The 23,648-nt window shown below is 47.1% G+C and overlaps 1 protein-coding gene across 10 annotated transcripts in view; it reads left to right on the top strand.

The window, feature by feature from the left end:
* LOC106573044 (membrane-associated guanylate kinase, WW and PDZ domain-containing protein 2) overlaps positions 1-22,251 on the top strand; it is a 314,920-nt gene extending 292,669 nt beyond the window's left edge. For 6 of the 10 annotated variants that reach the window (XM_014147683.2, XM_014147669.2, XM_045696843.1 and 3 more), the window contains 5 exons: positions 10,143-10,476; positions 10,570-10,798; positions 11,241-11,384; positions 11,572-11,710; positions 21,596-22,251. In XM_014147683.2, the coding sequence (XP_014003158.2) occupies positions 10,143-10,476; positions 10,570-10,798; positions 11,241-11,384; positions 11,572-11,710; positions 21,596-21,861 (1,112 nt within the window). In that variant the 3' untranslated portion in view covers positions 21,862-22,251. Of the gene's footprint in view, positions 1-10,142; positions 10,477-10,569; positions 10,799-11,240; positions 11,385-11,571; positions 11,711-18,968; positions 19,058-21,595 lie in introns of all 10 variants that reach the window. The other 4 variants (XM_014147684.2, XM_045696841.1, XM_045696842.1 and 1 more) reach the window with 3 other exon arrangements.
* Positions 22,252-23,648: the final 1,397 nt, after the last annotated feature.

Here is a 23,648-nt window from a genome sequence, read left to right as displayed (position 1 = left end):
GTGTAAGCTGGACACCCATGGTGCCCTATCAGGCTGATCAGACAGGTCTGGGTAGCTGGAGACCTGCTGTAAAAAGTGAAATTATATTTTTCACTTGTCTACTATTCACACCCTTGCTTCATTCCAGCTAGTTAGATGTGCAACCACTGACTAACTATAGCTAGGGCATATTTTTAATCTAGCAATCGATACTGTTGTTTTGGCTTTATAGCATAATTTAATAAGATTAATAATGGTTAACTAGGATACAGTATAGTATATCAGTTAACCATTTACAGTAACAGCAGTTCATTAATAAATCAATACACACTAAATCTTATGCAGAAATTGAGAAATCTTATCTTGGCACTGTGGCACTGTATGGGTGTTGTTTAGCCCAAACTGTTCGGACGCTATAGACAGAAGTTGGCAGATAGGCTAACCATTTACAGTAACAGTAGTTAGTTAATAAGTCAATATGGTATGGGCAACTATTAACCCATTAGAGTCTAAGCCCTGTCTAAAACGTAAAAAAACCGATATCTCTAGCTTAAATTTACAGATTTTTATGGGGATTTTTTATAACGCTAACTAGGTTTCCGTGGGGGCGCAGACATCAACCTCAGGTTAATCAATTAATTCATAGATAATAGATTCATAGAATGGCGTTAGAAGGGTGACCTACTTTGAAAGGACTTGACCAGGCATTCCACATTTAACCCCACACATATTTGAACATCAAAATATGAAGTTGTTTTTTGGTTTTATATGTAAAAATGAAAAAACTAGCAACTTAAAAAAATAAAGTTTTATTGAAGAGCTAATAAACAGACCGTTTTCACCTTCCCGATTGCTCCATTTTAACTCGGAAAACAAATGATCAAAACTTACACAGACCGTAGTCTTACCTCAGGAATCTTGATTTAATGTTGTCGATGAAATAGGCTAATTATTTTGACCAACATAACAACATAGACACCAAAATGTTCTGTCAATCCTCGAGATCAACATTAATTCCAGCACTTTGGCTGTTGTTAAATCGCGTGCAGTATCACACAAGCTCTTTATCACTTGACTTTATCACTTTATCACTTCCTTTCCTGAATCAGCTGATGTTATGCAATAATGACCCCACATAACTAAACAACTAGACATAAAACGCAATCAAATAACTATTATGCATAATTATTGAAGAACCTGTTAATGACAGTATTGATTTTTTAAATTAAATCATATTTACTCTTTCTGTTTGAAGCATTGGATTTTGCAATCACATACATTATCTTGGATATGTGTTGCCATGAAAACTGTTTTCACACATAGGGAGATAGGAAATGTTACGAGATTACAGTACACTTCCGAGATCTCCATACAGGACAAGAGTCTGACAGCAATATCCAGGAATTTCACAGGATCAAGGTCAATGTGTAATTCAATTGTTTGTAAATGCTTAGTATATGATATAACAACAAACAACTGTGTCATAAACGTAAGGAAAGAAAGGTAGTGTTTTATGTCACACGATATTTGCCAAATCTGTAAAGACTCCAAGCATGAGAAAGGGTTTAAACAGTCATGAATTATTGACAAAAAAATTCAAATTATTATGAATTACTGTGTAATAGCTCCAAACAGCTCCACTATAAGAAATGCTCACTTATACCCTAGTTTATAGAAAGACCCTTATCTGTTTTGAGTTTTGTACTAAGAGTTGTGGAAGTTGACCTCATACTCTAGAGTGAAAAAGAGAAAAACCTGTATAAATAATGTCTGTTAGTGGTCGAGGGAAAGAGAAAAAGAGAGGCGGAAAGAATGAGACAAAGAGAGAAAAACAGACAGAGCTAGAACAGCCTCTACATCTCTGGAGACTAAAGTGTCATTTCCTTTCCTATGACATGTTCATTTTTCAATTAGTTCCCGATTTCTCCTGCTCCCGCTGTTCGGGACACACTGTTGTTTCGAGCAACTGTTGCTATGAAACTGCTCCATTACTAGCACAACACATCTCTGTTAAGCTTTCTGAGTGGCGCAGCGGTCTAAGGCATTGCATCGCAGTGCTTGAGGCATCACAACAGACCCGGGTTTGATTCCAGGCTGTGTTGCAGGGACCTCCCGTTATATCGATGTCCCACCGCACTCTATTGACTCCTTGTGGCGGGCCGGATGCATGCACGCTGACTTCGGTTGCCAGTTGTAAGGTGTTTCCTCTGACACTTTGGTGCGGCTGGCTTCCGTGTTGAGCGAGCAGTGTGTCAAGAAGCAGTGCGGCTTGGCAGGGTTGTGTTTCGGAGGATGCATGGCTCTCGACCTTCACTCTCCCAAGTCTGTATGGGAGTTGCAGCGATAGGACAAGACTGTAACTACCAATTGGATATCACGAAAATTGGGGAGAAAAACAAAACATTTAAAAACTCTGTTGTTACCATGTGTGGCAGACCAGGGGGTTTTGTCAAGACGTTTACACAGATCAGACACGGACAGAGTTGGATTACCTCGGTTTCAAGAGTGTCTATTTAAGTAACATCCGAAAATAAAAGAATAGGTCTCCTCCAGGAGATCTTCTCCGGGATACCGTGTTCTGGGCCCCGAGGTCTTGCTGTATCCTGGGGGAGAACAAAACTGAGCTCCCTTCGTTATCTCTGGCACTGAGCACAACTATACGGGAGTAACCTCTCTTCCCCCAGTCCCCTCTCCCATGTGCTGCCCTTCTGGCAGCTTTATGGGACTTGTCCAGCTGGTGAGCAATCAGCCCCTTGTTTACTCACCAACCACAATCATCCCCAATTAGTCCTGGCCGGAGAGCCCATCGAGGCCTGGCAGGTCCAGCAGAGGGAGCCATCGCCTCATGATGTAGACTCCGTCTGTCAACAGACCTCGATGAGTCTCCCTCTGGTGCCCCCCCCGTCAACAGGCCTCGATGAGTCTCCCTCTGATGCCCCCCCCTCCCCTTAGCTCAGTTGGGGAGGGGGCTGTCGTCAGTGCGACGTATGTTTCATTTCTTGACGGGGCTTCCCATGCTTTTCACCTGACCTGTGCACAACAGAAAAAGAGAAGCGTTGAAGGGACAAGAACCACCTGCTGACCATGCCAACGCCTGTTTGGCTTGCTGCACGCGGCCTCGTTGTTGATTCCCCTGGGCCTGCTCCATCTCCGACCTCCTCAACGGTGGTTCAACTCCCACCAGCTGCACCCAGCCGCCAGCTGCGGGTGACCGCACAATGCCGCAGGGCATTGTTGAGGTGTTGCTGTCACTCCTTTCTCTCAGTTGGGGTGGAGATGCTGAGGATGTGCTGCCGGGAGCTGGTCAGCACAGACGCCTCCCAGATTGGCTGGGGGGGTGGGACCAAGGGCGGCTGTTGGCTACCCACTTGCAGTGGCAGGCACATCAATACACTACAGCTCCGAGCTGTACTGCTGGCCCTGCAGTCTTTCCCTCCACATCTGAAGGGAAGACATCCTGGTGAGAACGAACAACACCAGAGTGGTCGCTTACATCAACCATCAGGGTGGACTGAGGTCCCTGGCCATCCAGACCAGGGGAGCATGGTCTGTGACCAGGGTGAAGTGGGTATCCAAAAGGTAATACTTGAGAGTGTCTAGTGCCCACTTCACGCTAGGCACTCTTTCTCAACAATAGAGTACTTTTTCTCTCTGGGTGTTAGCTTTCGGCTTATGATGGGGTGCTCCTCCCCATTGTGTACCTAGGACAGGACGTCCCTTAGTCCTGTTTCGCATTGCGTCCGTCTTGACTAACATCAGCACCTGGAAATCGGGTGTTACGAGAATCGGATGGGAGCACAGTGCTTCCTTCAGGCGCCTGTACGCCGCTTCGGTCTCGCCCGTCCATTTCGGTGTTTTGGTTAGATCTGGTTAGATCGGTAAGGGTTGGAGTCTATAGCCACAAAATTGGGGATAAACCGACTGTAGTATCCTGCGAGTTCCAGGAAGGACTTGACCCGTGTCTTGGTCTGTGGAATAGGCCAGTCATGTACCGCTTGGACCCTCCTCTCCTGGGGCTTGACGTCCCCCCATCTGATCAAATACACCAGGTACTCCACATACTCAAACCCTAGTTTGCATTTCTTGGGGTTTGCTGTCAACCCGGCTTGCCTGAGCATGTCCAGCATCGCCTGGAGGTGCGTCAGGTGCTCTTCCCCAACCTTGGTTGTGGTTGATGATAGCATCCAAATAGGCTGCTGCGTACTGTTGGTGGGGTCGAAGTACTTTGTCCATCAGGCACTGGAACGTGGGCGGGGCTCCGTGGAGACCGTGCTGTTCGATGACCCCATCCTCAGCATAACCTCCACTTCCTGCTTCACAGCCTTTCTTTGGGCCTCGGGAATCCGATATGGCCTCTTTCGCACCGTTTCCCCGACCCGGGTGCCGAAGTGGTGTTCAATGAAGGTTGTGCAGCCTAGCTTCACAGGGAACTTTTCTCCCATGGGCTGCCCTTCTGGCAGCTTTATGGGACTCGTCCAGCTGGCGAGCAATCAGCCTCTTGATTACTCACCAACCACAATCAGACCCAATTAGTCCTGGCCGGAGAGCCCGTCGAGGACTGGCATGTCCAGCAGAGGGAGCCATCGCCTTGGGATGTAGACTCCATCTGTCACCAGGCCTCAACTAGTCTCCCCCTGGTGGCTGACCTGCTGTACGCAACACATGATAACGAAGGTTACATATGTAACCACGGTTATGTGAGCTATATGGATCACTCCAATATATTGGTATCACTCAGGGAAACACAAGGAAACATCCAAGGTGAGAATTTACTCCCGTGTACACCTGTGTCACGGCTGGGGTCCGCCCCTATATATAGACCCCATGGCCGCGACACACATTCTCTACATCATTTTTGAGGCGCCTCTAGCACTGTAGAGAATTGGAATGATCCATATAGCTCACACAGCTGTGGTTACATACGTAACCTCTGTTATGTTTCACTGTATTGGATCACTCCGATATATTGTTAAACCCGTACCAGATTAGTCGGTGCAAGAGGGACCTGGCCAGCCAGTGGAAAAGTCCCAGCACAGGACCGAGACGCAGGGGCCATCAATGTGGAAGGGGGGTCCCGGCACAGTCCCTGGAAGGGGAGGCGACGCCCAGGACTGCTGAACCAACCGCAGAGGGAGGTGCCCCATTTACCTGGTAGTACCTAGCAAAGGTACAAGAGGAAGCCCAGCTGGCCGCAGCACAGATATCAGCAAGGGGCACTCCTCTCAGTAGAGCCCAGGACGCAGCCACACCTCGTGTAGACTGTGCCACCATAGATCCCCGCACTGGCCTGGTATGCTGTTGTAATGGTGTTCACAATCCAGTGAGACAAAGAGCTGGTCAGTTGTTCTCACTGACCGTGTCCGCTCCACATAGGCAGCCAGGGCCCTCACAGGGCACAGCATGCCGGAGGTAGGCCCAGACTCCCCTGCCACTACCGGGGGGGGGGTTGTAAGCAGACAGGATAAAAAGGGATGTTCACATGCCTGTCTGACAGAACCTTTGGAGAAAGAAGGGTTGGGGTGGAGAGATATACTCCTCCCCCCAGGATCCATCTGGTAGCACTCAGAAGTTACAGAAAGATCATGGAGTTCACCCACCCTCTTCATGGAAGTAATCGATACCAAGAAAACCACCTTCATAGAGAGATGTTTCAGGGAGGCAGACTCCAACTTTTCCGAAAGGCGGCTTTGCTAAAGCTGCCAAGACCACATCCAGATCCCAGATCGCCATTGAGCAGGTCCTAGCTGGATGCAGGTGACGAACCCACTTCATAAACCTGGAGACCAAGGGATGGCACCCCACTGGCCTGTCCATCCACCACACATGGCAGGCAGATATTGCAGCCAAATACCTTCTCCGTGTAGAGGCTGCCATAACCTCATCCAAGCGAGACTTCAGGTATTGGAGGACATACTGCACCCCGCATGACTCGGGCACAACCTCAATACCAGTGCACCAAGAGCAGAACAACCGCCAGCGCAACTGGTATGCCGCGGTTGTAATCAGCACCCTTGCGCTCTGCATGGTGGTCATTACACCCCCCTGTAGTCCTAGCATGGACCATTGGTGCCGTTCAGTGGCCAAGTCCACAGACTGAGGTGGTGCGGCCTCGGATGCCACAGAGTTCCCCCGACCTAAGACAGCAGGTCCAGTCTCAGGGGAAGTTGCCAAGGTGTCCCAGACAACAGGGACAAGAGGAGGCTGAACCAGGGTTGTCTGGGCCAGTATGGGTCCACCAGAAGCAGACGATGCTCTCCCATCCTGGTCCTGTCCAGCACAGCCTGGATCAGAGGAAAAGGGGGGAATGCATAAGCTCCAGCCCTGGCCAATCGTGAGCCAGAGCATCCAAGCCCAGGGGCCCTGGTGGCTCCAACATGAAATACCACAGGGGGCAGTGTTCATTGTCCAGGGAGGCAAACAGGTCCACCTGCACTCTCCCGAACTTGTCCCACAGGTCCTGCACCACCTGGGGATGTAGGCTACAGTCCCAAAGTGGCGGGCCCTCCTTCGAGAGCATATCCACGGTCACATTTAGGATGCCAGGTACGTGCACTGCGCGTAGAGACGCTAGACGTCCCTGAGCCCAGAGAAGGAGATCCCGTGCCATAATATGGAGGCGGTGGGACATCAGTCCACCCTGATGGTTAATGTAAGCCACCACTCTGGTGTTGTTCGTTCTCACCAGGACATCTTCCCTTCATGTATGGAAGGAAAGACTGCAGGGACAGCAGTACAGCTCGGAGCTGTAGTGTATTGATGTGCCTGCCGCTCCAAGTGGGTAGCCAACAGCCGCCCTTGGTCATACCCTCCCAGCCAATCTGGGAGTCACCCGTGGCTGGGTGCAGCTGGGAGTTGAAGCACCATTGAGGAGGTCGGAGAAGGAGCAGGCCCAGGGGAATCAACAACGAGGCCGCGTGCAGCAAGCCAAACAGGCGTTGGCAGGTTAGGGCAGATACCACCCGCTACTGCCGAAAGTAGTCGAGGCAAGATAAGATTGCCTGAACCCTTCTGGTGGGCAGGGGTGCTCTCATGAGGACTGAGTCCAGTTCCATGCCAATGAAGGACACCCTCTGGGTGGGTGTCAGACAACTCTTGTCATTTACAGTAATGCCCAGCCCACCGATGTGGGTAAAGAGCACATCTCTGTCTGATAGGACCTGGGCCCTGGTCGGGGCACAATCAGCCAATCGTCTAGGTAATAGAGGATCAACAATCCTTGGGACATGAGGAGTGCCAGGACAGCGTCGATGCACTTTGTGAATGTGCGGGGTGCCAAGGAGAGGCCGAAGGGAAGAACCATGAATTTTTAAGCCCTCCCCTCGAAAGCGAATTGGAGGTACTGCCAATGAGCTGGGTGAACAGGAACATGGATCACGCATCCATCAGGTTCAGTTTCATAAACCACTGTTCCTTGGACACGACCTGCAACACCCGGGCTGGGGACAGCATGTGGAACCTCAGTACCTTCAAGTACCCATTGAGGTTGCGGAGGTCCAGAATTGGTCGAAACCCTCAGCCTCTTTTTGGGACCACAAAATAAGTGGAGTAGAACCCATCTAGCTGTTCTGATGTCTCAATCCTGCAGACGACACCCTTGTCCAGGAGTGAGGAAATCTCCAGCCGCAGGTTTTTCTTCAGGGGGTCGGCCACCGTGGTGACACAAAGGCCCTTGAAGAACGGAGACCGGCACCGGAATTGGAGTCAGTACCCCTCTCGAGCATTGAGGACAACAGCCATGGGGACTCCACACAATTCTCCCACTTTGCCCTTTGAGACCGGGTAAGCAGCCGAGGCTGGGGGAAGGGTGTGTCTGGGGATCTGCCAGGGCCCGCCTCTCCTCTGGCGCCCCGAGCGCATAGGTCCCCCAGGCACGTCCCTATGGCGGTGACGGTTCACACCTGTCACAAAGGGAAGCCATAAGCTCATCGAAGCCAACCATGCCTCTCCCAGGGGACCGAAGGCCTGGGAGAGCTTATGTCGTGACCTGCTTGGAGGAATAGGAACCCGGTGAGGGATAAATTACCCAGTACTTCTGCAAAAACTGGGGAAGACCCGTGTGGGAAAAACAGGCTGTTGCTTCACCTCACGCTGTGCCCCTCCCCGCTGTCGTCTCTTAGCACGAGGTGATGGGGCAGGAGAGGGACCCCACCGTCGTTCAGGTGCAGGTTGGTTGTGACGGACCGTGTGCCTTGGACCTGGGCCTGAGGAGGTGGCATGAACCGTCTCAGGGTCTCGCGGTCCCCACAAACCTTATCGGTCTGCTCTAGAATGTCATCAACCACTGGGCCAATGTCAGCCCTGGGGTGAGGGACAAATGTGCCCTGGAGAGCAGCTGGCAGACGGGATTGGGCCAGCCAGACATGGCACCAGGCGGCAACCACCTGCACCAAGGCCCATCCGTTGGCGCGGGACACATCCCTCTGGAGCAGGGAAAGCAAGCGAGACACCTCCATCACTTCCCGGAGGAGCTACTACGTGCCCTCCTGCTGCCAGGAAAACAGAGTCTGCAGGTAGGCCTGCAGTAGCATGGCCGTGCTGGTAAGGCGGCCAAGAGAGCAGAGGGAACCATATGTGGCTCTCAAGTCCGCATCAAAGACTCTGGGGGGATCCCGCCTTCAGTCGCGGGTTCCACCTGGCAGAGGTCCAGCTGTCCTGCAAGGCCTTGCGGAACTCAGCAGAGATGGGGACAGATGGAGAGTCCTCACTGTCCACCAGTTGATGTCCAGTGCAGTGGCTACCCAAGTAAGGTGGCCGCTGGGGGCGATGAAACCCGCTGGATGCTTCTGATGGCCTGTCAGTCTGGTAGCCCGCTCACGTGGTGAACAGTGCCAGCATTGTCCCCCAGGAACAGCCTATCACTGGCCAAAAGTGAACAGCTGTCATTGCCATCGAAGCTATCAACCTCCTGATGCAGGGCATGCTCCCTCCATTCAAGGTGGTCCCAGCAGTCTGACTCATGCCCCCGTCCAGGACTGGCAGCCAAGGGGCTCTGTCTGCGGTGGCTCTGGCCACGCTTCGTTGGAGGGGTACTGGGCCCAGTAGAGGGACTAACAGCTCGCTGCCGCACCACTCCTGAGGGAGGGAGCTCGTCCCCAGCCTGAGCCCCAGCTTGGCCGACCCTCTTGTGCATGGCCTCCAATCACGCCAGGTGCAGGTGTTCTAAGAACACCACACAAAACAGGCATCCAGTATGGCTCAAACCCAGGCAGTGCATACACGAGGTATGCGGATCCCCAGGGGATGACACCATCACACCTGTCACAAAGGGAAGCCATAAGCCCAGCCAAGCCAACAAGGCCACGGTTCAGGGGTCTGACGCACTGGGAGAGCTATGTCGTGACTCGCTTGGAGGAATAGGAACCCGGTGAGGGATAAATTACCCAGTACCTCTGAAAACACAGGGGAAGACCCCTGTGGGGAAAACAGTTAGACAAAAAATACAGCAACCAGGTAATGGATTTGATATGTGTTTTTTTGTTTTAGTTTTAGGCCAACTATGATTTTACCTAGATTTTATTCAAGCAAAAAACTCAAAACAGCACCATATGATGGAGTAACTCCGTTAAGGAACTCCAAAGTTAATGTCTCAACGTAGTGGCAGCCCACCACCATATTCTTACATTCTGCAGGAGAAAGAAGAAGAACACCCTGTAGGGGAATTATCAGAGAACCCGTGTAGGGTAATTAGCAAAGAACCCACTCCTATAGCGCGGGGACAGCATATTAAAGCAATTCACAACACACAATTCACAACACACAACAAGCCAGTCGGCAAGTTGTGTAAGGTAAATACAGTTTGTGGCAGCAAGAGCCACCAATGTATTAATGGATGCACACAGAGTCGTAGTGTAAAGCTAACGAAACACAAGCACGACAAACCACGGGCGGAAGATACAGCACTCAAGAGGAGGGGCTGGCCATGTGGCCAGCTGCTCCAGGCTGCAAACAGCCAGTGCGTATACTTCCACGCAAGATATTTCACTTAGCAAGCGAACTTCAGAAAGTTTGTACCTCAAACCGTACCTCAAACCAGCCGTAACACAAGTGTATACAGGAGTAAATCTGTAAATCCTCACCTCAGATGTATCCCTCCACCGCGAAGTGATAGCAATATATTGGAATGATCCAATATAGTGAAACATAACTCCATCTCTCCATCTTAGATCCCCACTCGAGGCCCAGCTCAGAGAAGCAGAGCCCCATGACCCAGAAACACAGCCCCCAGGCCCAGCCCAGCCCCATAGTCAACCAGCCCAGCCAAGGAGCATCCCAGCCGGGTCATGCACCAGCCCAGCCGGGCCAGACAACCACCACCCAGGAAGGCCCAGCACCACCAGCTCTGCCCAGCCAAACACCAGACCAGCCAGGCCAAGTACCAGCAGCAGCCACACAGCCTACCCCAGGAGCGGCCGCCCAGCCCAGCCCGGCAGGGACCCAGCAGAGCCCAGTCGCCCAGCCACCCGGCCACCCTCCCCCGCTCTACCTCCACGACGGCAGGTATTTCAAATCAAATCAAATTGTATTTGTCACATGCACTGAACAGGAATACGCACACTCTTTCTCAACCTCATATTTGTCTGGTGTCTACAGGTCAGAGGTGAAAGCCAGGCAGGACGTGAAACCGGATATCCGCCAGCCTCCCTTCACTGACTACCGGCAGCCCCCCGTTGACTACCGGCACCCTCCGGTGGCTGATTACCGGCAGCCGCCCACACTGGATTACCGTCACCCTCCTCCCCTCATCGACTACAGACAACACTCAACAACACTTGCTGCACAGTTCCCTCTAGCACAGTTTCCACCTGACTTCAGACCACAGGTAAGACTGCACATCCCAGAAGCAATTACTACAGTACACACCATATGTAGGACTACATACCCCCGAATTCCCTAGTACAAACACTCAAAATCTGCACAGCTTTCATTGGTGCAGTTCCCCCCGGACTTCAGACCACAGATAAGTCTGCACATCCTAGAATCCCCTACTAAACATCACAGTTGAGACTACATATCCGAGAATCCCTTATTACAGAAAATACTTAGTGGACAGACAGTTCCCTTTAGAGCAGTTCCCCCCAGACTTCAGACCACAGGTAAGTCTGTACATCCCAGAATCCTCTATTGGACACCACAGGTAAGACAACATACCCCAGAATCCCATATTATAGACAGCATGTAAAACTACACATCCCAGACTAAGTTGACTATGTATTGGCTATATTTTTTATGAATGTTGGTTCTTGGTTGTGTGCTGTGCACAGGACTTTGACTACTTCACGGTAGAGCTGGAGAAGAGTGTGAAGGGTTTTGGCTTCAGTATCCGTGGGGGACGGGAGTACAAGATGGATCTGTTTGTTTTGCGGCTTGCAGAGGATGGGCCAGCCATCCGCAATGGCAGAATGAGGGTGAGGGACATCACTTCCTGTCCTGACTGCAACACAGCAACATTCTTTTCCAGCCCAATACCAATGCGGTACTTTATATAATTTGACAAGTCTCTATGTTCATCCTGTCCCATCTTTACTCTCTTTTTTATCACTTTGTTTCTTTTCTCTCACTCTCCCTCTCGCTATTTCTCTCTCTCTCTCTCAGGTGGGGGATCAAATCATTGAGATAAATGGCGACAGTACCCGGGACATGACTCATGCCCGGGCCATCGAGTTGATCAAGGCGGGGTGCAGGCGGGTGAGACTGTTGCTAAAGAGAGGCACGGGACAGGTGCCTGAGTATGGTGGGTCTCCCCCCAAATAAACCTCCATCTTAATTTTTAATCTTTCCCTCTCGCTTTATAATTTTTCTCTGTCTTTGATTATATCTTTCTCTCTCAATCTTTCTTTTTGGTTGACAATCTCTCTCTTGTGCTAGTTTTTTTAAATTTCTCTCTTGTTTTCCATCATTGCTCACTCTCTCTCTCTCCCCCCTCTCTCTCTCCCCCCCTCTCTCTCTTTCTCTCTCTCTCACTCTCTCTCTCTCAATTTCAATACAATTCTAAGTGCTTTATTGGCATGGGAAACATGTTTACATTGCCAAACCAAATGAAATAGATCATTAACAAAAGTGAAATAAACATTAAATAATGAACAGTAAACATTACACTCATAAAAGTTCCAAAGGAATAGAGACATTTCAAATGTGATATTAAGGCTAAATACTGTGTGGTAACGATGTGCAAATAGTTAAAGTAAAAAAGGGAAAATAAATTAACATAAATATGGGTTGTATTTACAATGGTGTTTGTTCTTCACTGGTTGCTGCTCTGATGGCACACTGGTATTTCACCCAATAGATATGGGAGTTTATCATAATTGGATTTGTTTTCGAATTCTTTGTGAGTCTGTGTAATCTGAGGGAAATATGTGACCTGCCGGCTCGATTCTGTCTTACGTAGCAAAATTTGAAATGGTGTTTTTACATTGTCTAAAAATAGAGACTCAGAGATAGAAAATGGTATATCATACACTTCAGATGAGGAACAACGGGAAGGCAATTCTGCTTTGGAAGTTGATAAACTTGTAACCTCACTTTTGAGAAAATGGCCTTGAATGTTTTGGTACACCTACTGGAGAGCTCTTCTTTGTCTACACCCATTCAGTATCGTTCACACCATCTTAAGAATTACCTCAAGAATTGCCTTAGGCGAAAGGCTCGGCACACGCATACTCAGGCAGACAGGCTATCATTCAGCCAAATGAGAAATAAGTGCACTCAGGCTATCCAGAAGGCCAAAGTTAGTTTCTTTAAAGAGCAGTTCTCTCTGTGGGTCTAACCCCAAGAAGTTCTGGAAAACATTTAAAGACCTGAAGAATAAACCCTCCTCCTTACAGCTGCCCATGTCCCTTAATGTTGATGGTTGTTACTGACAAGAATTACATGGCTGAACTTTTTAATCACCACTTCATTAAGTCAGGATACCTATTTCACTCAGCCATGCCTCCTTGCCCGTCCAACATTTCCTCATCTCCCACCCCTTCTAATGCGACTATCCCTGATGCTTCTCCTCTTTTTCCCCTGCCACACTACAAAGTTTCTCCCTGCAGGAGCTCCTTAAACTTGACCCCCAAAAAACATCTGGGTAAGATGGTTTAGACCCTTTCTTCTTTAAGGTTGCTGCCCCTATAATCGCGAAGCCTATCTCTGACCTTTTTAACCTGTCTCTCCTTTCTGGGGAGGTTCCCATTGCTTGGAAGGCAGCCACAGTTTGTCCTTTATTTAAAGGGGGAGATCAAGCTGATCCTAACTGTTATAGGCCAATTTCTATTTTGCCCTGTTTATCAAAAGTGTTGGAAAAACTTGTCAATAATCAACTGACTGGCTTTCTTGATGAATGTAGTATTCTCTCGGGTATGCAATCTGGTTTCCACTCAGGTTATGGACGTGTCACTGCAACCTTAAAGGTCCTCAATGATGTCACCATTGCCCTTGATTCTAAGCAATATTGTGCTGCTATTTTTATTGACTTGGACGAAGCTTTTGATACGGTAGACCATTCCATTCATGTGGGCCGGCAAAGGAATATTGGTGTATCTCTGAGGGGTCTTTGGCCTGGTCTACTAACTACCTCTCTCAAAGAGTGCAGTGTACAAAGTCAGAAAATCTGCTGTCTCAGCCACTGCCTGTCACCAAGGGAGTACCCCAAGGCTCGATCCTAGGCCCCACGCCCTTCTCAATTTACATCAACTACATAGCTCAGGCAGTAGGAAGCTCTCTCATCCATTTATATGCAGATGATACAGTTTTATACTCAGCAGGTGCCTCCCCGGATTTTGTGTTAAATGCTCAACAACAAAGCTTTCTTAGTGTCCAACGAGCTTTCTCTACCCTTAACGGCCATTCCACAGGTGCATGCTTGTTCTGAACACTTCCATAACAAAGGTCATGTGGTTTGGTAAGAAGAATGCCCCTCTTCCCAAAGGTGTTATTACTACCTCTGAGGGTTTAGAGCTTGAGGTAGTCACCTCATACAAGTAATTGGGAGTATGGCTAGATGGTGCACTGTCCTTCTCTCAGCCCATATCAAAGCTGCAGGCTAAAGTTAAATCTAGACTTTGTTTCCTCTATTGTAATCGCTCCTCTTTCACCCCAGCTGCCAAACTAACCCTGATTCAGATGGCCATCCTACCCATGCTAGATTACAGAGACATAATTTATAGATCGGCAGATAAGGGTGCTCTCGAGCGGCTAGATGTTCTTTACCATTCAGCCATCAGATTTGCCACCAATGCTCCTTATAGGACACTTCAATGCACTCTATACTCCTCTGTATACTCGTCGCAAGACCCACTGGTTGATGCTTATAAAACCCTTTTAGCCCTCACTCCCCCCTATCTGAGATATCTACTGCAGGCCTCATCCCCCACATACAACAACCATTTTGCCAGTCACATTCTGTTAAAGGTCCCCAAAGCACACACATCCCTGAGTCGCTCGTCTTTTCAGTTCGCTGCAGCTAACGACTGGAACAAGCTGCAACAAACACTCAAACTGGACAGCTATCGCAATCTCTTCAATTCAAAGACTCTGAGCAGTTGTGGCTGCTTTGTGTGATGTATTATTGTCTCTACCTTCTTGACCTTCGTGCTGTTGTCTGTGCCCAATAACGTTTGAACCATGTTTTGTGCTGCTACCATGTTCAAATCAAATGTATTTATATAGCCCTTCTTACATCAGCTGATATATCAAAGTGCTGTACAGAAACCCAGCCTAAAACCCCAAACAGCAAGCAATGCAGGTGTAGAAGCACGGTGGCTAGGGAAAACTCCCTAGAAAGGCCAAAACCTAGGAAGAAACCTAAAGAAGAACCAGGCTATGAGGGGTAGCCAGTCCTCTTCTGGCTGTGCTGGGTGGAAAATATAACAGAACATAGCCTAGATGTTCATGTTCATAAATGACCAGCATGGTCAAATAATAGTAATCACAGTGAACAGGTCAGGGTTGTGTTGCTAACATGCTGTGTTGTCATTTGTTGCTGCCTTGCTATGTTGTTGTCTTAGGTCTCTCTTTATGTAGTGTTGTGCTGTGCTGTGTCTCTATCAGTGTTGTGCTGTGTTGTGCTCTCTCTTGTGTTTTGTCCTATATTTATATAGTATTTATTTTTTATTTTTAATCCCAGGCCCCCGTCCCCACAGGAGGTAGGGTTGATCCGAGCGTTCTGTCCTAACAACAGCAGTCAAGCACCCAAGCTAACTGGCTAACGTTGGCTAGCTTGCGAGCTACTTCCAGACACAAACGAGGGAACAGCTCACTCTGACCATTTTACTCATTTACATTTACATTTACAGACGCTTAGCAGACGCTCTTATCCAGAGCGACTTACAAATTGGTGCATTCACCTTATGATATGCAGTGGAACAACCACTTTACAGTGACAGTAGCACTTTACTCGCCCTAATAGAGCTGGATAGGCTATTTTTATGTTATCCAGAGCGTTGGCTACCGCAACTGTGCTACTGGCAACAATTGAGTGTCCGTAAATTCGTCAGTTATTCTGCGCTCTGGCACACTCAGACGAGTGCTCTGAAATCAGAGTAGATAGCCAGAGTGAATTTACCAGCTACGTCTATCGACACCTGTCGCAGTGACAACATAATCATTCTATTGAAATAGTTACTTGCATTGTGGAGTCTTTTGTTTAGACATGTAGCTAGCTAGTTAGCTAAACAATGAACCATAATCCCAACTCATAACATTACTACCCTGCATGAATCTGCAGGTAGCTAACCAACCAGGTTCAATGTTAGCTAGCTTGCTAACATTAGGCTATAATTAGCAATGCAAATGACTCTTAGATACAAAAAACATTAGTATACAGATCATACACGTAACGTTAGCTAGCAAGCCAGCCAGCTAACGTTAGCTAGCTATCAAACAGTACGCTTTAACTTGAAATGAAAACAGCCTTCTGACTAAACTAGAAATGTGTAATATCTGAAAATTCATATCTGAAAATCTTGCCCGTATACATGGATCGACGCTTCGCCCTCTCTGTCACGGATGCCGTTGTTGCCTTAGTTTGAAGATGTAATCCTGAGACGGGTGTTTTATTCAATAGCCTTCTGTGTGTTCTTTTTTCGACTCCGTCTGCATATTTGCAATCAAAAGGCAGAATTTCCTCCATCTCCTTAGCTATCATACTCTAACTCCACCGTGCATTCCATCGATTTCAAAACTCTGTCCTCCAGAAAGTGAAGAGCAACTCCTTTTCAGTTCTACTTCGTGATATCTTTAAAAAAAAAGCTGTGTTAGAAATTGCTATCTCCATGGCTCTCCTGTGAGAGCGACATATGTCTAGTTTCCTCAAATGAGTCACATGTCTCTAATATAGTCCTAGATTTGACAGGAGGTTAGGAAGTGCAGTTTCCACCTCATTTTGTGGGCAGTGTGCACATAGCTTGTCTTCTCCTGAGAGCCAGGTCTGCTTATGGTGGCCTCTCTCAATAGCAAGGCTATGCTCACAGATTCTGTACGTACGTCAAAGCTTTCCTTAATTTTGGGTCAGTCACAGTGGTCAGGTATTCTGCTGCTGTCTGCTCCCTGTTTTGGGCCAAATAGCGTTCTAGTTTTCTCTGTTATCTTGTTAATTCTTTCCATTGTGTCAAGTAATTATCTTTTCGTTTTGTAATGATTTGGTTGGGTCTAATTTCATCATCGCTCATACACTCTTTCTCTCTGTTTCCCTTTCGCTCTCACTCTCTCTCTCTCACTCTCTCTCTCTCTCTCTCTAGCCCGTTTATACCTGGTTCTAACATGCGTCCGTTGTCCTGATCTTGTCCACATTCTGATTCTGCCCACATTTTTTGACAGGTGTAGACAATCAAAAGATGCAATTTGAACTGATTGTGATTAGATCTTCATGACCACCTCTGGAGGTAGTCGAAGACACATCTTGTACAGATAACCTTGAAGTGTAAACAAATCCTGACAATGAAAGCAAATACATTAGGCCAACGTCACAGTTGTTTCCACCCACAAAAAAAAAAATTACACCGGCCAGTTGAGGTAGTAGCCTAATTATGGACAACGGTAACTTTACAATTCCTCTAGAATTAAGATCATGGTCTTCGTTAGAAGCCATGTGCCTACTGACACCGTGGACTAATGCCACATAAAAGTAGCCTAAAGAGTGCTACGTATTGTATATTAAATTGGACAGTGGCCTCGCTCAAGCTTACAGAAAACTATACGCCTTTACTTATCAGTTTGGACATCTTCTGCAACTTATTGCTAGAGATTTGTCTGGAAAATGCTCAAAGATTCACAGAATATAATGAAATAAAATTGAAAAGGATTGCATTATATTACAGGCATCAGATTCTAATTAAGTATAAGCCTAAACAGTTTTACCAAAGGGGAAAATAATTGACTTCCTGAAGAAGGTCTGTGGTTTGGTTTCCTCCAAATCATTATTCACTTTCTTCCACTCATTGAGGGTTGATAGACTGATATAGCTACTAGCATTACAGAATTTAAACTGAACTACAAATGTATTAGGTATGCATGGGACATACTATGATGGAGTCGCAGCAGAGAGAGCAGTGCATTACAAGTGTATGTCAAGGTATAATGTGTAAGCCTAATTTTCCTCCTGTAGCCTGCCTTTAGCTCTAGCCAGAGTGGACTTTTATAACATTTCGATAGAAAAGCCACTGTATTATTTTCATATCTGATATAGAAACTGAATTTGGCTATTGACATGACCAAAAAAAGTATATGAAACGCTAAGCAGCTTACCCTTAGTATTTTCATCCTCCAAAGCACTGTCCAGAATAAACAGTGGGCTGGTGGTGGACTGTCACCCATGGGCTTTGGGTTCTCAGGTTCCCACCATTACAGTCATTGGCTTTTCTGTACAATGTTTTCAGTTATTTGATTTTGCGCTGGCATTGGCCGTGGGAATGGGAGAAGCCTTTTTCTGTCATTCAGGATGATATCTGTTCATAAATATCTTTATTTTTATAAGCCTTATCTAACTTTGTTTGGCGTGGCATTAAAATAGAGGTGAAGACAACTTCAACGTCACAAGATAGCAATGTCAAAGGTTATTTACAATACAAGATAACAATAATATAAAGGCAGTGTACGTAAACATCCATGCGTAAAGATCACCCCTGTTCAGACCAATGTGTTGTGACATTCAGAGATGCACTGTAGCCTACTTTTTGTTTTTACTGTGTGCATTAGGGCCTAAGTGTCATTCTTTTAATGTATTGTGCATTAATTATATTTTGTAAACACATTCAGATTCTCAGCTGGTGTGTTTGGTAAGTTTTTTAGGGATGAGTATTCATTTGAATATTAAATATTGAATATCAATTTGTACAACTGTGGACAGGTCGAGGTTATCGGGACAGTATTATCCCCAGTCTTAAAATGTTGGATAACAAAAGTATGCTATAATGATGAGAGTATAAAATTATTGAACATAAAAGTGTGCTGTTTTTTGTCGTTATATACAGCTTGTGTCATAAGGGGAGGTCCAAGGCAGGTAGAAATAATTTGCATACAGGAGGGACCAGTGTATCTGGTTACAATGCAGACTCAGTGGGCAAATAAGATACACATTTTATTACCATGTGTATATGCAACTAATCTTGATCAGATAGTGATCGATGGTGAAGGATGGTGACAACCACATGTTAATGCAAGGTGTAATCACGGCTTCCCTCTCACACACACTAATGCAGACCACCGCAAATGTTACAACCATGATGGGTGCTATAAACAGCAGATAATACCTGAAATGTTTCATACCTACCTACTCTTACTGCTACTGCTCTGTGGAACCTGAAAGACACCTTAACTGACACAACAAAAGCTTTAGCTAATTCAATCTGCTTCCATAACCCGACATTGAAACAACATCTGAGAAGCTTCTGATGATGCTTTCTGCTTATCAAACTGTCCTTTGTGAAATAACACGAGTGAAAATGTCTTTTTAACCCCTTTACTTTAACTCTAATGATTGGTATAGGCTTTTACTCCACTTCCCTTAGGAATGGTACCTTCCAACCTCTCCATGTGCATGAAAGGTGATATGCTAAGCTCACCCTATTTCTTCCTAATGGGCCACTCTAAAGACACGGTTCGTGAAAAGCTGCATGTCTTTCTCTCCATTCTGACTCTCATTTAAATCTGCTTGTGTGTGTGTTTGTGTGAATGCGTGTGTGTGTAAGTGCATGAGTGCAAGTGTGTGTGTGCTGGCGTGTATCCTACCTGTGTGTGAATGCTGGTGTGTGTGTGTGTGTGTGTGTGTGTGTGTGTGTGTGTGTATATCCTACATGTGTGCGTGTGTATGTGCATCACTGCCTGCCTCTGTGTCAGTGCATGTGTATGGTAATATCTGTTAATGTGTTGAGACAATCAGGCTTGTGTTTGGTTGTGGTGGTCTCAGTAGAAAAAGCAATCAGGTCTGAAGAGGACCTGCACCACAGTAGACTATGCAATGAAGTGCACCCTCAGTAAAGTGAAACTGCTCTCAGTGTTGACCAGGGCCATCCTCACACGCACACACACACTCTTCAGTAATAGACCGATCTTGTCACACACAGAGTGCATCCCAGGTGGCACCCTAAATGGGCCCTAGTCAAAAGTAGTGCACTGTATAGGGAATAGGGTGCCATTTAGAGCGCATACATAATGATATATATATATATACACTCAGTGGCATTGACACATTCACTTACTGTTCGATTGAACGTTAGAATGGGCAAATCAAATTACCTAAGCGACTTTGAGCGTGGTATGATCGTCGGTTCCAGGCACGCCGGTTCCAGTATCTCAGAAACCTCCTGGGCTTTTCACGCATGACAGTGTCTAGGGTTTACAGAGAACGGTGCGACAAACAAAAAACATCCGGTCAGCAGCAGTCCTGTGGGCGAAAACAGCTTGTTAATGAGAGGCCGAATGAGAATGGCAAGAATTGGGCAAGCAAACAGGTGGGCCACAAACAAGCAAATAGCGGTGCAGTACAACAGTGGTGTGCAGAACAACCTTGTCCCGGATGGGTTAATGCAGCAGACGACCACATCGGGTTCCACTCCTATCAGCTAAAAACAAGAAGAACCAGCTCCAGTGGGCACGCGATCACCAACACAGGACAATGGCAAAAACAGTGGCAAAACATTGCCTGGTCTAGCAAATCCCAGTACCTGTTGCGTCATGCTGATGGCAGAGTCAGGATTTGGCGTAACATGCATTACGTTCGTGAGCGTTGCAAAATAAATGTACACATACATGTTATTCAATAATTTAATCTTAATCTTGGTTAGAACTTGGTTCTAACTTGGTTCTATTTTAGACGCTTGACGTGTTGCAAATCCCGCCTCTCCAATATCCTCATTGGTTTTTAGGAGCATATACCCACATGGTTGATTGAAAGCTGAATTGAGCTCCATACTCCAGCCTAGTTGGTGGTGGTAATGCACCTTAAAGTTGGTTGCCAAACGCCATATAAAGTCCACAGAAGAATAAGACTGAAGGAGGAGAGATTACTAGAAACAAACCAAGTCCCCCCCCCTTTTATCTGTGGATTAATTGTCGGAGTAGAGAACACACGATTTTGTTTGACTCAAAATTGGTCAAAATTCTACAAAGATCCATGAAAAAAGGACCTTGTGCATTTCAGGTAAAATAACAACCCAATGTTTATATCCCAGGACCAATTAGCTAGCAACAGCAAGCTAGCTAAATGTCCATGAATGTTTCATGTGTTTCGACCTGTCCCCAAATTAATATGGTGGGTTCAGGGTTTGTTTTGATATTTCAACCTGCGTGTCCTGATCGTATCTGGAGTGGATGGACAAAATCAACATGTGCGTGCCCGGTGTAGTCAGCATGTAAGCAGCATGAGTCCATGGCCCCATCCTGCCTACTGTTAAGGTACAGGCTGGTGGCGGTGGTGTAATGTTGTGGGGAATGTTTTCTTGGCAGACGTTAGGTCCCTTGATACCAACGCTTCCATGCCCCGAAGAATTCAGGCTGTTCTGGAGGCAAAGGTGGGTCCGTCCCGGTACTAGATGGGTGTACCTAACAAACAGGCCACTGAGTGTATATAGTCCTGACTGTCCTGGTGATGACAGTGCAGCTGTGTGTGAACAAGGATCTGAGTGTGGATACATAAGGAGATTATAGAGAGATAATACAATTTTATTTTGGTCTAGCAAGGCTGCAGTCTTGATTGACATCATTCCTCTCTGTTTTTCTTCTTTATCCTGCAACTATCTGGCCATATGGAAAACAATTATACTCAGGGAGACTATTATGGGTCAGCTTTACAGCTGTGTGTGTGTGTGTGTGTGTGTGTGTGTGTGTGTGTGTGTGTGTGTGTGTGTGTGTGTGTGTGTGTGTGTGTGTGTGTGTGTGTGTGTGTGTGTGTGTGTGTGTGTGTGTGTGTGTGTGTGCATACTTATGTCTGTCTGTGTGTGTGAAGAGAGGGCTGTGTGTGTGTGTGTGTGTGCATGCATACTTATGTTTGTGTGTGTGTGTGTGTGTGTGTGTGTGTGTGTGTGTGTGTGTGTGTGTGTGTGTGTGTGTGTGTGTGTGTGTGTGTGTGTGTGTGTGTGTGTGTCACTGCGTATCAACCTGTAGTGTGTGTCTCTGACTGGGTGTCATCCTCTCTCAGTAGACGGTGCCTCCCCCTGGGATACCCTTCCTCCAGCCCTCTCTGCCCTGCAGGAAGTGACCCTTGACCCCCATCAGCCACCCACCTCATCTCTCTCATCCCATCCAGCCTCCACCCTAGACTCCCCCCACCAGCTCTCTCTAGAGGCCTCACCGTGTACGGCAGCCCAGGCTCCAGACCCCAGCTCCACGAGAGGGGCTACAGGTGGCAGGTCCCAAACCAAGTGCACTGTCCGGGAGCAGGAAACCCCACATGGGCCTGGGTAGGTGGAGGGGGGACCCCAAGAGCCCCAGCCTACGCTGCGGCCCCCCAAAGCTCTCAGAGGGAACTCCGCGGAGAGGATGGAGAGCAGCAGCACCGGCGCCCCTGATGGGGAGAGTGTACACACACCCACGCAGGCTCCGAACACTGCCGCATGGCCCTGGGACTCTCCCTACCTGAGTGTGAGTCTGAACGGAGGCGGTGGAGATCGGTTTACTGGTATACACTGGACAAGACCACTTCTGACCAGGTTGGACTGGCTGGCTCTTCATAGGCTCCCAAATCCAACCCACCACTCACACCATCAGATGCAAGAGGGATCTCTCGCTCTCTCTCTCTCTCTCTCTCTCTCTCTCTCTACCTCTCTACCTCTCTCTACCTCTCTCTACCTCTCTCTCTCTACCTCTCTCTCGCTACCTCTCTCTCGCTACCTCTCTCTCTCTCTCTCTCGCTACCTCTCTCTCTCTCTACCTCTCTCTCTCTCTCTCTCTCTACCTCTCTCTCCCTCTCTCTCTCTACCTCTCTCTCTCTCTCTCTCTCTCTACCCCTCTCTCCCTCTCTCTCTCTACCTCTCTCTCCCTCTCTCTCTCTACCTCTCTCTCTCTCTCTCTCTCTCTCTCTACCCCTCTCTCCCTCTCTCTCTCTACCTCTCTCTCTCTCTCAAGATGATTACAACCCACCACCTTAAAAACGGAATGATATATTACAGTTGTTGTGTGTGTAAACATAAGTGCGTTGGTTTTGACCGAGTTTGGAAAACCCTTGGTTATGTTACTAGAAATAGACTAGATTCTCAGTGGCGAGTTTAGCATGCAAATCTTGGTGGGGCAAAAAAAAAAAGAAGTGGGATGCATGCCAGCAAAGCAGTTAGGTCCTACATAAACCTGTACCAACAGCAGTCCCAACATCTTACCACTGCTACACCTGGCTATCAGCGGAGCCTTGTCTGGCAGCGAAACAGTTCATTCAGACTCATTTACTGCCTTTTAAAAAAACATAGCTGATATGGCTGACTTGCTTAAACACATGTGGTTTCTAATGACAATTGAGATGTACAAACTATGCCATAAGGGGACGACAAGCGGATAAGAGTATCGTAATTAGCTACTAGCTACATTAATTAGCTACATTAATTAGCTACTAACATCTTACTACACAACATACACTTAGTATTACTTTCTTAGCTACAGTATACATATCGCCCTGGCATGTTACAAAATGTATGCAGCAGCATACAATGCATTTTTGCACTCACCTTGTTGTGCTGTGCTCACTTGAACAGGAAGGTGGCGTGGCGGTCCTTGGTGGGCAAATTCTGTCATCAAACTCTTGAATTCTCTGGATTTATGGTGCTTTCAAAACAAAAAAACAAGGTTGAATCATGATGACGTCATTGATCTTCAGGTCGTAGCTCTAGAAAGAGGCCAGATTTACAATACCGAGTTGGATGACCGTTGAAAACGTATTTTTCAAGTCGGAGCTTCTTTATTCCCGACTTCCCAGTTGTCTTGAACTCACCAAAGTAAAGTTTCCGCAGTTCTGAGTTAACAGTTGTTTTGAGCGTGGCACAAATCATGCTTCATTGACAGCATGGCCATTGTTGAATGTTTATAATTTTAAACTTGGAAAAGAGCCCCCTTAAATCCAGATTTGGGACCACACAGCCACTGTCACTGATTCCTTCCAAATCACTCATTATTGAATTTGCGATTTCCAACTTGTTGTGTAATGTTTATGTCCAATGGCCGATGAGCACCGATATGTTTTATCTATAATTTCTCTTCATGATTTC

The sequence above is a fragment of the Salmo salar genome, chromosome ssa16 (assembly GCF_905237065.1).
Source record: "Salmo salar chromosome ssa16, Ssal_v3.1, whole genome shotgun sequence".
Classification (NCBI taxonomy): domain Eukaryota; kingdom Metazoa; phylum Chordata; class Actinopteri; order Salmoniformes; family Salmonidae; genus Salmo; species Salmo salar.
Note: the sequence above shows the minus strand (reverse complement) of the source record. Positions and strands in the feature narration are given on the sequence as shown.